Source organism: Babylonia areolata, chromosome 7 (assembly GCF_041734735.1).
Source record: "Babylonia areolata isolate BAREFJ2019XMU chromosome 7, ASM4173473v1, whole genome shotgun sequence".
Classification (NCBI taxonomy): domain Eukaryota; kingdom Metazoa; phylum Mollusca; class Gastropoda; order Neogastropoda; family Buccinidae; genus Babylonia; species Babylonia areolata.
In genome coordinates, this window is record NC_134882.1 from 13,628,941 (window position 1) to 13,642,166 (window position 13,226).

The following is a 13,226-nucleotide window of genomic DNA, read 5'->3' on the forward strand; positions in this document are numbered from 1 at the left end:
ACACACACACACACACACACACACACACACACACACACCGTGTTTTATACCATCGAGGAAAACCATACATTGCCATTGGCGATGGTGCAGAGTTCAGTTTAACTATCTAACTTGTGGCTGCAAAGGTCAAGTTTTTTCTCCTGCTGTGTTTCGTGATGGCAGAGACCAGACCTGAATGGTATCTTACTATTTGGTCGTGTTCCCAACTGCTGCAGGAGAAAAGCCATGACGAGCAGCATACAACCCCCCAAAGCTGACAATGATGAGTAACATTTGATTTAGTATAAAAAAGAGAAGAAGATAGCATGGTGAAGTATGTTACAGGAATGAAAAGTAACAATTGTAAATAGATTTTACATTCGCATTGCATGTTTGGGTGAAGTTACAGATTGTATATAGATATTTCATATTTGAATTTTAAGCCTGGGTGACATAAATGATGTAATGGTTTTCAAAATGATTGTCATTTCGCCAGTATCATTATCCAAGCATTGTCATGCCAAAATAGTGCTGACTTACAAGAAGTGGGTTTTTGTTTTAAACCTTTGCCTTGTGTGTAGAAAGAAAATCGACAATAAAAGTAGGAACTGAGTAAAATTGAGAAACATACTGCAAAACAGAAAACCAGTATCAAGATCAAGTCACCAACTGATCCATGGACAAGGACCACCTAAGTATTGACGAAGAGTCCACATACATGCTTATTTTCAGTGTACACCACCTGGTCACACACACACACACACACACACACACACACACGCACGCACACACGCACGCACGCACACACATACACACCACCACCACCACCAACACCAACCCTACACACACGCCTGACCTGTAATACATGGCGTAGCAGAAGTAGGCGACATAGAGAAGCAGGAAGAGGGCAGCAAGGAAGTGGCCGCCCAGTCTGTTGTTGACGAAGCCCACAGCCTTCTTCACTCCATGCTGAAGGCGAAGTACCATGCGACCCACGAGCGATGAGTGCTTCAACACCTCTTCATAATCATCATCCTCGCTGGCATCGTCAAAGTGGTCGTCTTCGTCGAGGTTGGAGTCAAGGACAAGGATAGAGGGCTCATTTTCGTCGACGACAGTGGATGGTGAAGGTTTTTGGTGTGGAGAAAGACGGTCATTGTTTGAATTCATCCTGGGGCAGTTATCTCTCCGTTCTGTATCCCCTTATGAAGGTCAACAAGAAAGCGATCTGAAAAGAATGTCAAATAAAAACAAAAAAAGTACATTGTTCCTCTTCGTGGTGCAGAGTACATGAGTTCATGATACTGCAGTATAGTACTTCTCATCAATTTGCACACTATACACAGAAATAAACCCAGAATCTTCCACAAAAAAGGTTAGGTTAATCATATTCCCTTCGTTTAACGTGTACACTGAGCATTAACTGTGGAAGAAAATCTATACACACTGCATTCGTTCAAGACTGGATATTTGGCATTCTAGACAAACTGAATTTATTAGCTGCTACTGAAGTAGTTTAGCATTGCAAACTGAGTTCGAGAGCTAGCAGAGGTCGGTTTTCCGTTGGCCGGTGATCAGCCCGTACCAAGGGCTGAGTGTGCTATGGGCTTCTGGCGACATCAAGGAACTGCTGATATTGCGACAACCAAACCCTGGGTTTAGCTGTGTAAGTCGTACTCCTGATGAGCGGAGTGGGTGTAATGTCACTGAAACGATGCAAAACATAGTGCAGTTTCGCGTGTCTGTTCTCTAAGGCATATTTTGGACCAAAACGTTACTATGTATGACCCTGACACAAAACAGCAGGTAACTGTTTGGGAATTTCAAAAGATCCCAACCATTTAAATACCATAGAGCTTGGAGCATTGTCAAGAACATGGTCATTTCATTCTCTAGAAAAGCTGGACATGTGACCACAGATCCCGTCGAGAAACAGTGAGAGTGCGCCCCTTCCTACCTAAACTATTTCAAGCTTGGCGCCGGCGCCATCCAAACACAGAAAAAAGTTGATTATGTTCCACCTCGACACACCATGGCTCACAGTCTGCTGCCCATCCTCTGACCTGTCTCTTCTGTGATTTTCACTTGTTCCCGATGTTAAAAACAGCCACGGGGTCCCGATTTGAGAGTCCTTGTGCAAACCTTAAGTACTTGATCCAGTTTTAGACCACGTCAACAAAGTTGCATACTTTACAAGAATGGCAGTCTTCTCAGTAAAATGAAATATTACTGTTTTACTCGGCCAGATTTCAATACACTCTGGATTAGTTATTGTTCGTGCAGTTTCTGTTATTTGAAATCAGATGCTTTGTGTTCAGATTATACTCCAAACACATCATTGTTTCATTAACTTAATTACAAGTCCGTCATGTATTGTGTAACATTGCCACATAATTATCGCCATGCATCGTTTGCCTTTTGCCCATTTTGTTTTTTCCATGTGCTCCCATGGAGACTTTTTGGAATAAAAATCTTAACTCGTGTAAGTATTCCTTTTATGGCAAAGGCTGACAGAGGTATCTCCCTTGCAATGGTCGATCGTCTCCATTTAGCAATAGTCGTTAAAATTATTGTAGTGGAACTTAGCGCGACAATGCACGACCAGGTAGCAAGTGTTGCATAGCAGTTCCAAGCTGAAATCTTTACAAATCAGTCTTCTCAAAGGCAGAGCTTCTAGCAGAGGAGCGGTGGGCTACTGGCAGAAATGACAGGCTCAAGGAGTTATGATATGTAAATAAAGGAGACTGAACACAAGTGAATCTGTCACTTGACTGTTCACAAGGCTTGACACAAGACTCAGCAGTATGGGTAGAGAGCACATTCAATCAAAATCACGTCAATGGTAGAATTTTCTGAACTGTAGGAGCGCTAAGATTCTGAACAAACATGATCCACAAGGACTGTTTGGGGGGAACAAGCACATAAATCTTATTCTGAAGAAATATGAAATGGAAGTCAGTAATTGCGGCAGTCGGTTTGGTTGTTGAACAACATTAACATTTTGACATCATGCATGTCTTGAGCGACTGTACCTTCTCCCCGAGAAATATAAAGAATGTCGTGCAGAAGTAGTAAAAACATTAATAGGCTTTAATGATTCTGGTTGCACATAATCATTTCATGTTGCTTTGACGTTTGCGAGTGTGACAATTGCTTTCTCGAACTTCATAACATATGTTATACGGTCGAGTTACTTTTCAGTTTCAGTTTCTCAAATATCTATCTATCTATCTATCTATCTATCTATCTATATTATTATTATTATTATTATTATTATGCTGAATCTTGTGCAGAGACAAATCAAAGGCATGAATAACTCTAAAACTGAAAAAAGGATATATATATATATATATATATATATACATACATTTTTATTATCGTTGCTTTTTGTTTCTGTACGCTAGTTTTATTCACAGTCTTTCATTCATTAATCTTTAAATTTCGATATTAAACCTTTCATTTACCCTGTTCCTTGACATATCCAAAAATCTCCAAACCCATGCGGGGGGGATAGAGGGCGTTGGGGGTGGGGGGGGGGGTTGTTGCAAATAACATTCCCTAAACATTCATATAAAGTGGTTACCTTTAATCCCAATCCCACAAAAAACATTTTACATCTACCAAAAGATAAACTCTGTTGTGGAAAATTGAAATATTAGTAATCGATATTTACGGTTAACTGAAGTGTTTTTAATCCTTTTCTTGCTCCAGAACATTTTGTAACCACATATATATAGATGTATCAGACAAAGGAACAACATGTTAAGCAAATAGGATCAAATACAATTGTGGTTGCCCAAAGATTTATCTAGATTTTATGTCTGCCCTTCTTCGACAACTCAACGGTCATTTCATTCATGAGAAATGAGAACAAATAAGGATTAACATGCAAACATGTTTCACATCTCATGAGCATGAAAAAAGCGAAATGATTACCTTTTTTTTACGAACACCTACAAGAACAGAATCATAACTGTCATTTACAACTTTGCGTGTCCTCAAGTTTTGCTGTTGCTTTCTGAGAATACTCCACAACAGTTTTCTGTTCACAGAATCGAACGCCTTTCGGAAGTGTACGAAAGCTATGTACAGCTTAGAATTACATAACAGATGCTTTTGGACTAGACCATACAGTCTGTATCTATGGTTGGAATTGCTATAACCTGCTCTAAAACCTCCTGTTCCTGAATGCATTTTCTTCCATTTCTCTCCACCGTTTTTATCTTCTATTTCTAATGCGCGGATATATTTACCTAATTGTATTGAAAGTGTGAAACTCTCCCTCTCTCTCTCTCTCTTTCGACAATTTGTTGAGTATGTAATGAAGTAAGAATTACAAAACAAACACAATTTCCAAAAAAAATACCCTCTGCTTGAGAAGTATCAAGAGTCTGAAGAAAGTATAATAAAGTAGATATGAAAACAAAATAGCTGAATTAAAAAACAACTATGGACTGATTCATCATGCAAAGCCCATTCTAAACCTATTCTCTAAACATCTATTAAATCAAGTCTCTGTATCGTTCACTGTAATGTTATATTTTTTGTGCTTACACACACACTTTAATCAGTTAGAAGCATGCTTGATTTCAGTTTAATCGTTCGTCAGCCTAAAGATTTCAACTGACGCTAAGCTTACGTCATTTTGTCCTTCTCGTCACACAACCACTCCACAACTAGTGTCGCTGTACGCCACTGGGTGAGCTGAACTTGTGCTCCTGACAACCCGTATTTAATTAAATAGCTCTTTTGTCGGATCAGTAAACTGCAAGTATTATATACTGGCAGAATCATCGTAATTCCATCTTTACATCTATACCAATTGTGTTTGCCTACGTTAAACTGATTTAGTGCAGTTTGTAATTTTCAGCGACAAGCTCGCTAAAACTGACCCTTTTCAGGTGACATAAATTAAGATTATAAATTCATCTTAAATAATCAACACTCCATTTTTGTATTCTTTAGGCAGTAGGTGTTGAGCTGTTTCTTTTGCGACCAGTCCGACGTAAATCGGATCAGGAATCATTTAGAAATCTATCATTGAAGACCTTGTAACAAATACAATGCTAATCAAATTTAGGCGGATTTGAGCTGATTCGCTTCGTGGACTACGCAAGCGTCATTGTAGTCACCTTAACTTCCATAACTAGATGGAGTGGGTGATCACTGGTCACTTTTCCACCTGGCCAGTCACTGGCTAGAGCCTGCTGTCTCTCTCTCTCTCTCTCTCTCTCTCGCAAACAATGTGTGTTCCCAAAACGGCTAGCGTCATCGCCATATCGCTTGCACTGTTTTCTCTTTCTCTTCTGATCTTCTTTCTTCTTCTTCTTCTTTACTTACTTAACTGCTGTGAATAAAACAATAGAAAAACCCTTTTGTTAATGGCCTGCTATATGCTTCTGGCCTGTGCGTGGATATTTTTCTATCCATTAATACAGTAAATCAGTAATTCTTTTGTACCGTCCGCTTTCATAATACACCACTCGGGTACACGGCGACACAAGAATAAACGATTTATCCAGAAAGTCATCATCTGGTTATAAAACAAGAACAACATGTTGTCTGTGGGCTGTTTCTAACCACTTCGATATTTTTCTTGTCCCTTGACTTTGCATTGAAAGAAAAAATGGTTTTCACCATAAATTGTTGAGCCACATAAAGGGTATGCATGATGATTATTTTGCCACACCAAGATGAAATCACAGCCAATTAACATTGCAATCAATCGTCGTTAACCAGCCCTACATCACCTTCTCACACACCTCACAATTAACATTGCAATCAATCGTCGTTAACCAGCCCTACATCACCTTCTCACACACCTCACAATTAGCATTGCAATCAATTGTCTTTAACCAGCTCACCTTCTGACACACCCAGTCTGTTAATATATACTTTTATATTGTCCACGATGTATCCCACCCGTCAAGCTGGTGACTATTTACACAGCAGTTCTGTCAGAGACTATTCACACAGCAGTGTTGAGGCGCGATCACCAGGCCCGCCCAGCGTGCACAACAGTGTCAAATGAAAGTTAGTTTGCTCTGTCTGGTCCTCTCCCTACTCCCGCTTAAACCTCTACTCCCACCACTCCCTCCCTTCACAATGCATACACTGTAAAACTGAGAATGGTGAGTATGGGGGAAACAGTGGATGGATTAATGATGGTTGAGGAGGGATGTAAGAATGGGGAGGGGGGGGGGAGGGGTTGCACACTGTATGTCTGTCAGTCTTTCTGTCAGTCTGTCCCTTTCTCTGTCTAATCATAACTACGTTTGTGTCTCTGTTGATATTGTTGCCTGCTTTCCTTTATTTCCTTTATCAAAGTGAAGGATTTCAAACGTAGCACAACAGCTGTCCGCGAAATGAATTACGCAAATGATGTTGGAAAAAATGCACCGATTTATTAATTAAAATTCCACCTGTTACATCGGCCGTTTCAGTACCAGCATGTGTGTGTTTTATCTTCAGTTTAACGTCTATTCACTATAAGTGTTTTAGACGGAAAGGAGTAAAGTAGTGGATAAAGGAAAAGGAGTGCATGTGAATATTAGTGTAAAAAAGTGTTCATGTTATGTATCAGAGGAAAGGTATATTATCATAAGAAAAAGTCTAAAGAGATTGTGGTGTGTATTGAATGAGGTGTCATGGGAGGGAGAATATGTATATGCATATCAACAAGTATTAACCTACAACAATGTAAATATAAATAACAACATTAATTATAATACATCAAAGGAGGATACCAACTGGACTGGAGTTTAAAATTTGCCCAGCATCTACACCATCTTGATGCAGGCCCAGCTACGCTGGGCAGGCCATGTAGTTCGCATGCCAGACCACCGGCTCCCCAAGAAACTGCTGTACGGCGAACTCCAACATGGCAAGCGCTCCCATGGAGGCTAAAAGAAGCGCTTCAAAGACACTCTGAAAGCTTCTCTGAAGGCCTTCAGCATCAGCCACAACACATGGGAGCTGAATGCAATGGACAGACCAAAGTGGCGTTCAGCTGTCCACAAAGGCGCCAAATCCTGTGAGGCCAACAGAATCGCTGCAGCAGAGTAACGCAGACAGGCCAGGAAAAGCAGTGCCAGCAAGTCCCCGACAGCCGCCACCATCCCCTGTCCACACTGTGTCAGAACCTTCCGGGCGCGGATTGGCTTGACCAGTCATCTGCGCACCCACAGAGCCCAACCCACCCACCCCCAGGATGACTAGATGGTCCTCGTCGATCTCGACGGACGAACCACACACCATTTATTGTAAACACGGGGAGCTTTTCTGGGTCTGATCCTGTATCAAATAGCATCATATCTGTTTTTTCTAAGGACAATGATTAGCCATTTTCTGTCATAAAGTTGCTGATTTTATCAAGTTCCCGCTGATATATTTTCTTTGTGTAATTCAATGTCCTAGTAGGCGTTTTATTTTTCACTGTCACCTTCATCCATAAACAAATGTCATCAGCAAATTGAACCATGACTGTATCTTTAGCTAGCTTGTTAGGTAGATCTGCTAATAATATATTGAATAAAATCGGCGAAATAGCTGATCCTTGTGGTAATCCCATGTGTAATTGTCTGGGGTTTGAGTAGGTATTTCCTATTCTTACTTGTATAAATCTGTCTGATAAAAAAAACTTCTAATATAATCATACATGTTGCCTGTGATACCGATATTTTTCAGTTTATATGAAAGTCGAGCGTGCCACACTTGGTCGTATGCTTTTTTCACATAAAAAAGTCGCTAGTACGTTTTTTCGCCTTGCAAACTGTTGCTTTACCTGTGTCGTCAGTTTGACTAGATGTTCTGTGGAGGATCTACCTTTTCTAAAGCCAGCTTGGTTTATAGGAATTACACTATACTTCTCACAATAATGAACACGTCTTTTTAGAACAACTTTTTCCATTAGTTTGCATACATGCGATGTTAAGGCAATTGGTCGATAACTGTTTTTATCTGTTCTGTGTTTGCCCTGTTTGTGTATAGGGACAACGATTGATTGTTTCCATACAAGAGGAATGTCACCACCAACATTTCTTTAAAATTAAGTGTAAGAAATCAGTCAAATTTCCAGGCAAATGTCTCAACATTTCGTTTGAAATTCCGTCTAAACCTACTGATGTTTTTTTACTGCCGAGATTTGAGAGACATTCCTTTATTTCATCTGATGTTATTTCACTATTTATATATAGGTGATTTACGAATGTCACCATCAGACCAACATTTCTTTAAAATTAAGTGTAAGAAATCAGTCAAATTTCCAGGCAAATGTCTCAACATTTCGTTTGAAATTCCGTCTAAACCAGCTGATGTTTTTTTTACTGCCGAGATTTGAGAGACATTCCTTTATTTCATCTGATGTTATTTCACTATTTATATATAGGTGATTTACGCTCTCTGAATCTTGGTATGCTTCATTTTTCTCTTGGCTTTCTTTATACTTGTGTGTGTGTGTGTGTGTGTGTGTGTGTGTGTGTGTGTGTGTGTGTGCGCGCGCGCGCGCGCGCGCGTGCGTGCGTGCGTGCGCGTGTGTGTGTGTGTGAACATGCGTGCATGCGCGCGAACTTGCGTGCGTGCATGCATGCGTGTGAATGTGTGTTTGTGTAAGTATGTGTGTGTGTGTTTTTGTGTTTTTTTTTCTTGTGTGTGTGTGTGTGTGTGTGTGTGTGTGTGTGTGTGGACAGGCGGGATACGGCAGATATGTTGAAGATCCTGGTAGTTGGCATTAAGACCTCTTCTTCTTCTGCTTGGCGTTCACAGCTACACCATCAGTTGAGTTCTGGCGATGAATGACATTGTTTTCTCCATATCCTCTTAGTTTTCATATAATTTTTGTCGCGAATGGAGTGACAGCCCACAGTTCTTGTCTTGCCTGTTTGTATAGGGAGCAGTTTGGAGGATGTGTTCTTATTGTCCCTTGAACTATATATATATATATATATATATATATATATATATTTTTTTTTTTTTTTTTTTTTTTTTTTTTTTTAAATTAATGAAATGCACGAAAATGGCTCTGAATGGTCGTCCAGCAATGGAGCGAAGCAGTTAACCGTGACAATGTTTCTTTCATTTTTTCAAAATCTGTAACCAGGGCCACTGTCCCCCTTGTTTTCCCCCAAAGCTGATGTTGTTCAAGAGGGTGTGAGGTATCGGCCTTTTCTGTCGCCGCCACCACCACCACCACCACCTCTGGTGGTCTCGACCTTTCTTGGCCTACAAAGTTCTCTGGCTTTAGGGGACTTGAGAGGGATGGCGGACTGATGAACAGCCAAAGATTTTGGCAACCAACCTGTCTTGAGTCGGCAGATTTGACGCCTTCGTCTGGGGCGGACTATTCTTCTACCGGTTAGATGGGCCGCGTTTGTCAACCCATCGATACCGTGTTGTTGCTTTTTTTGTTTGTTTTTCTGCTTTTTTGTTGTTGTTGCATTTTTTCTAAATAAATGACTAAAACATAGCAGATGCCTGATGAAGTTTGCATCTCCTCTTTCATCATTTCGAAGATAGCTATTCATTTTTTTTCTTTTAATCATGTTGATATCTTTACCCAAGATCCCTGTCAGGATTTATGTCAGGCACTCCTTGGTGAGGAAGGGTGGTGACCTCTGAAGATAAAACAGAAAGTGGAATTTGTACACGCACCCTCGTGCAGGATTATTGGGCAATGAATGCGGACACAGTCTTTGAAGCATGACCCGGACATGCCCAAATTTGAAACCGTGCGATTGAAAGGAAACGTTTAAAGAACCACGAAGTGTAGAAATCCAGGAATCTTGGGCACCATGGCGTTAGCAAATGTTGCGATAATAGACGACGACTGAAGGTATTTGTAAAGACTATTCTGACAACAGAGGAGACATTCTTCTAGTAGAAGGCTGGATTAAAAACAATCTGGAAACACCCTCAATTCCAACACTGGCACCTACTTGTATCCTAGTTATCCAAAAAGGCACACATGTCGTGCTCTATGCCACGTTCAGATTACTGCACTGACCAGAGGCTGGTCAAAAGCAAGCTCCGGTCTAGGGTCAAACTACCTCTTAGTAAGTCCTGGGAATAATGAAGCTAGAATCTGAGAATATGGGTGCGAAAAGGAACGATATTCAGAGCAAGCCAGAGAGAAAACATCGTTGAATCGGTTCTATTCCCTGTCAGCAACTCCTCGGAGATGTTGGTGTGGTGCAAATCCAAGCATGCATACAATCTCAGGCATCTAATACTCCACTGTTGTGTTCTCTTGTGATAATCATAGAGATATTGACGACACGTCAGCTTAAGGAAGCTGGCGATTACACTGCCTCGACAGAACTTTCTGCCATAGATAAAGCCCTGTATCACATGACAACAAATTTCCATCCTTATCTTAACATGAGATTCATTGCCAGGAATTATGTGATCTGTCTGATAAATGTCAAAGCAATCTGTCCTGTTGAAATTTTCTCTCAGCTGCGAACCGTTTCGATATGCAAATGCGCAAGGTTTCAATAACACAATTGAAGCAGTAACATTCAACGGGAGCCTATGTAATAACCATGCGTTTCGGTTGGCCGTGTATCTGTATGTATGTGTGTATCTACATGTGTATGTATGTGTCTGCATGTTCATCCGTCGGTAGTTAATTTAACAAATTATTTATTTCTGGAAAGACTGTATATCGATGCCAAAGTGGCTGGAAAATAAGATAAAATCAATTCTTTCTACTTATTCTAATCAAAATGTCAATGCACTTCTAGTTATTCGTAAAAAAATAAAAAATAAAAATAAATAAATAAAAAAAAATCAGATGAGAGATGATCATGTATTTACGCATAGAAATCCGTTTGGTGATTTTTTTTTGATTTTTTTTTTTATGATTCATCAAATTCGCAAAGTCGTGATAAAAACAGGGAACGTTTGAAAGTTTGACAGATCTACAATTACTATGATCGAAAGACAATGAAAGGATTGATATGGACTGCTTTAGACAGAACTGCTCCGTTTCTAGCACACAGCTTTTGGTTCAACAGACATTTGTTTCTGATGACGAGCAAAAATGTAATTTGAATCGCTATGTATGTAAGTATGGGCAAACCTCCCATTTCGTCGGAACCCCTTCCCATCTTCAACATCGTCATTTTCGCTTTTGTTTTTGCAGGACATTCTCTGAGCCATGAAGACCTTTTTTTTTTCTTTGAGTCTTTGAAAGCATGCGAGCGTGTGTGTGTGCTTATGTGCACAAGTTTGCGCGCGTGTAAACGTATCTGATGGGTAGTCTCTAGTGACATTGTAACTTTGTCCAGACACAGTCCCACAGAAATACACGCTGCATGATGCTGACGTCATCGCATCGTCTGGAACATCGCCCTGTGAGTGACGATGGATGACGTCATCGGGCTGTGTGGAACATCGCCCTGTCTGTGACGATGAAGACGTCATCACACCGTGTGGAGCATCGCCCTGTCTGTGACGATGGATGACGTCATCAAGTCGTGTGGAATACCATCCTGTCTGTGACGATGGATGACGCTGTGATTGCAGGGCGGAAGGAAGTCGCAGAGTACTTAATTCAATGGCATCGTTCACAGACCGGCCCTGGCAGGAACAGAAACCTTCCCCTGCAAGTCCGACCCCTCCTTTGGGAGATGGTCGGTTACCTTCTGCTGCTTCATCAACTGCTGTCCTGCCCTGCCGCCAGCCACTCGTCTACCCCATCCACCCCATCCTCACCCAGCTTAAGAATAATTTAGCTATCGATTTGTGCGCGATGCGGCCGAAGCACTAACTGGGCAAAGCGTTTTCATCATCATCATTACAGAGACAGGAAACGACAATGACAGCAGTCGTTATCCGTTTTTTTCTGTGGGTGGCTTTTAAGATGGTACAGGGTAGTGTGTGTGTGTGTGTGTGTGTGTGTGTGTGTGTGCGTGTGTAAGTACTTATAGCTAAACAGAATCACATCTATTGCACAAAGAAAATTATTTGCAAAACGTATTCTGTACAAGCACAAACATACCAAAAAGTGTATAAGTACACATAGCTAAACAGAATCACATCTATTGCACACAAAAAATTATTTGCAAAATGTGTTCTTCACATGCTCAAACATACCAAAACACACACACACACACAGGTTATCGGTTAAGCCTTTTCCTCTTTTGTCCCATGGTTGTTGTTTGTTTTTTTTCTCCTGTATTTCCTCTTATTTTACTTTGGACAATCGCCTTTCTTCTCAGCAGAACCCAGTCGTTCCGTTTTTCAGTCTGTAGAATCTTCTCAACAATGTTCCTGTACTGGTGTACCTCAAGGCACGCTGTTGTCAACCCGCCCTCTTTAAATAGCACACGAATAGCTGCAGAGATACAGAAAGAAATTCCTGTCATAAAATACTCTGACCAATCAGCTTTCTGTCCAAACTCTGATGGTATCTGCCTGAGCGAAATTAGAAAGTTCGATTCCTGGTGTGAAGAGAACAATCTGGGACAGAACGTTCTGTAAACAAAAGAAATGTTGTATTAGAAAAAACAAACAAACCCTTGCCTGTCCCATACCTTAGAATAGATGGTGACACAGTTAACTCTTTCCATACGAACGGCGAAAGAGACGACATTAACAGCGTTTCACCCCAATTACCATCATCAAAATATTGCAAGCGGAAGGCTCTTATACTGAAGACGTGAATGTTGACAAAGAATACCACAATTCTGACGACGGAAGCTAAAGGTTGGGTCATTCAGACACCCACTGGACATCTGAGGGGTCTGTGTAGAGGAGAAGAGAGGACTGGCCGTACTGAGTGAATTAAAAGGGTCCTGTCGATTAATATAGATATTTGGGACTATTTTAGATAATAGTCTAGGACTTGATATGAATGTTTATGTATTCAAACCAAATGGAAATCAAGCTTTTTTTTCCCAGAAGTTAATGAATATCAGTATCAACTCCAAGATTCTCAAGCCACACACAGAAAAAAGCTGTTTTTGCTCAAAGCAAAACAAAGCGATACAGTAATGCAGTGCAAATGCAATACAATGCAATATAATACACTTCGCTTTGCAAGTGCAATATGGTTTGTGTTTTTTGCCATTGGTTAAAGAAAAAAAGGAAGAAAGAGGGAAAGAAAGTAAGAAAGAACAAGAGAGGCAAGGCCTTCAAGACTCACTTGTGATACACTTAAAAAAAAAAAAATTTTTAATCTAATCGTTAAAATGTGTTCTGTATTTGTTATTATAAAGCTTCGGGTTAAAAAAAAAAAAAAGAAGAAA

The 13,226-nt window shown here is 40.5% G+C and overlaps 1 protein-coding gene across 1 annotated transcript in view; it reads right to left on the reverse strand.

The window, feature by feature from the left end:
- Positions 1 to 1,149, reverse strand: part of LOC143284341 (solute carrier family 28 member 3-like) — a 17,176-nt gene extending 16,027 nt beyond the window's left edge. Inside the window, exon 1 of the mRNA XM_076591051.1 lies at positions 836 to 1,149. Coding sequence (XP_076447166.1) covers positions 836 to 1,149 — 314 coding nt within the window. The remainder of the gene's footprint in view (positions 1 to 835) is intronic.
- Positions 1,150 to 13,226: the final 12,077 nt, after the last annotated feature.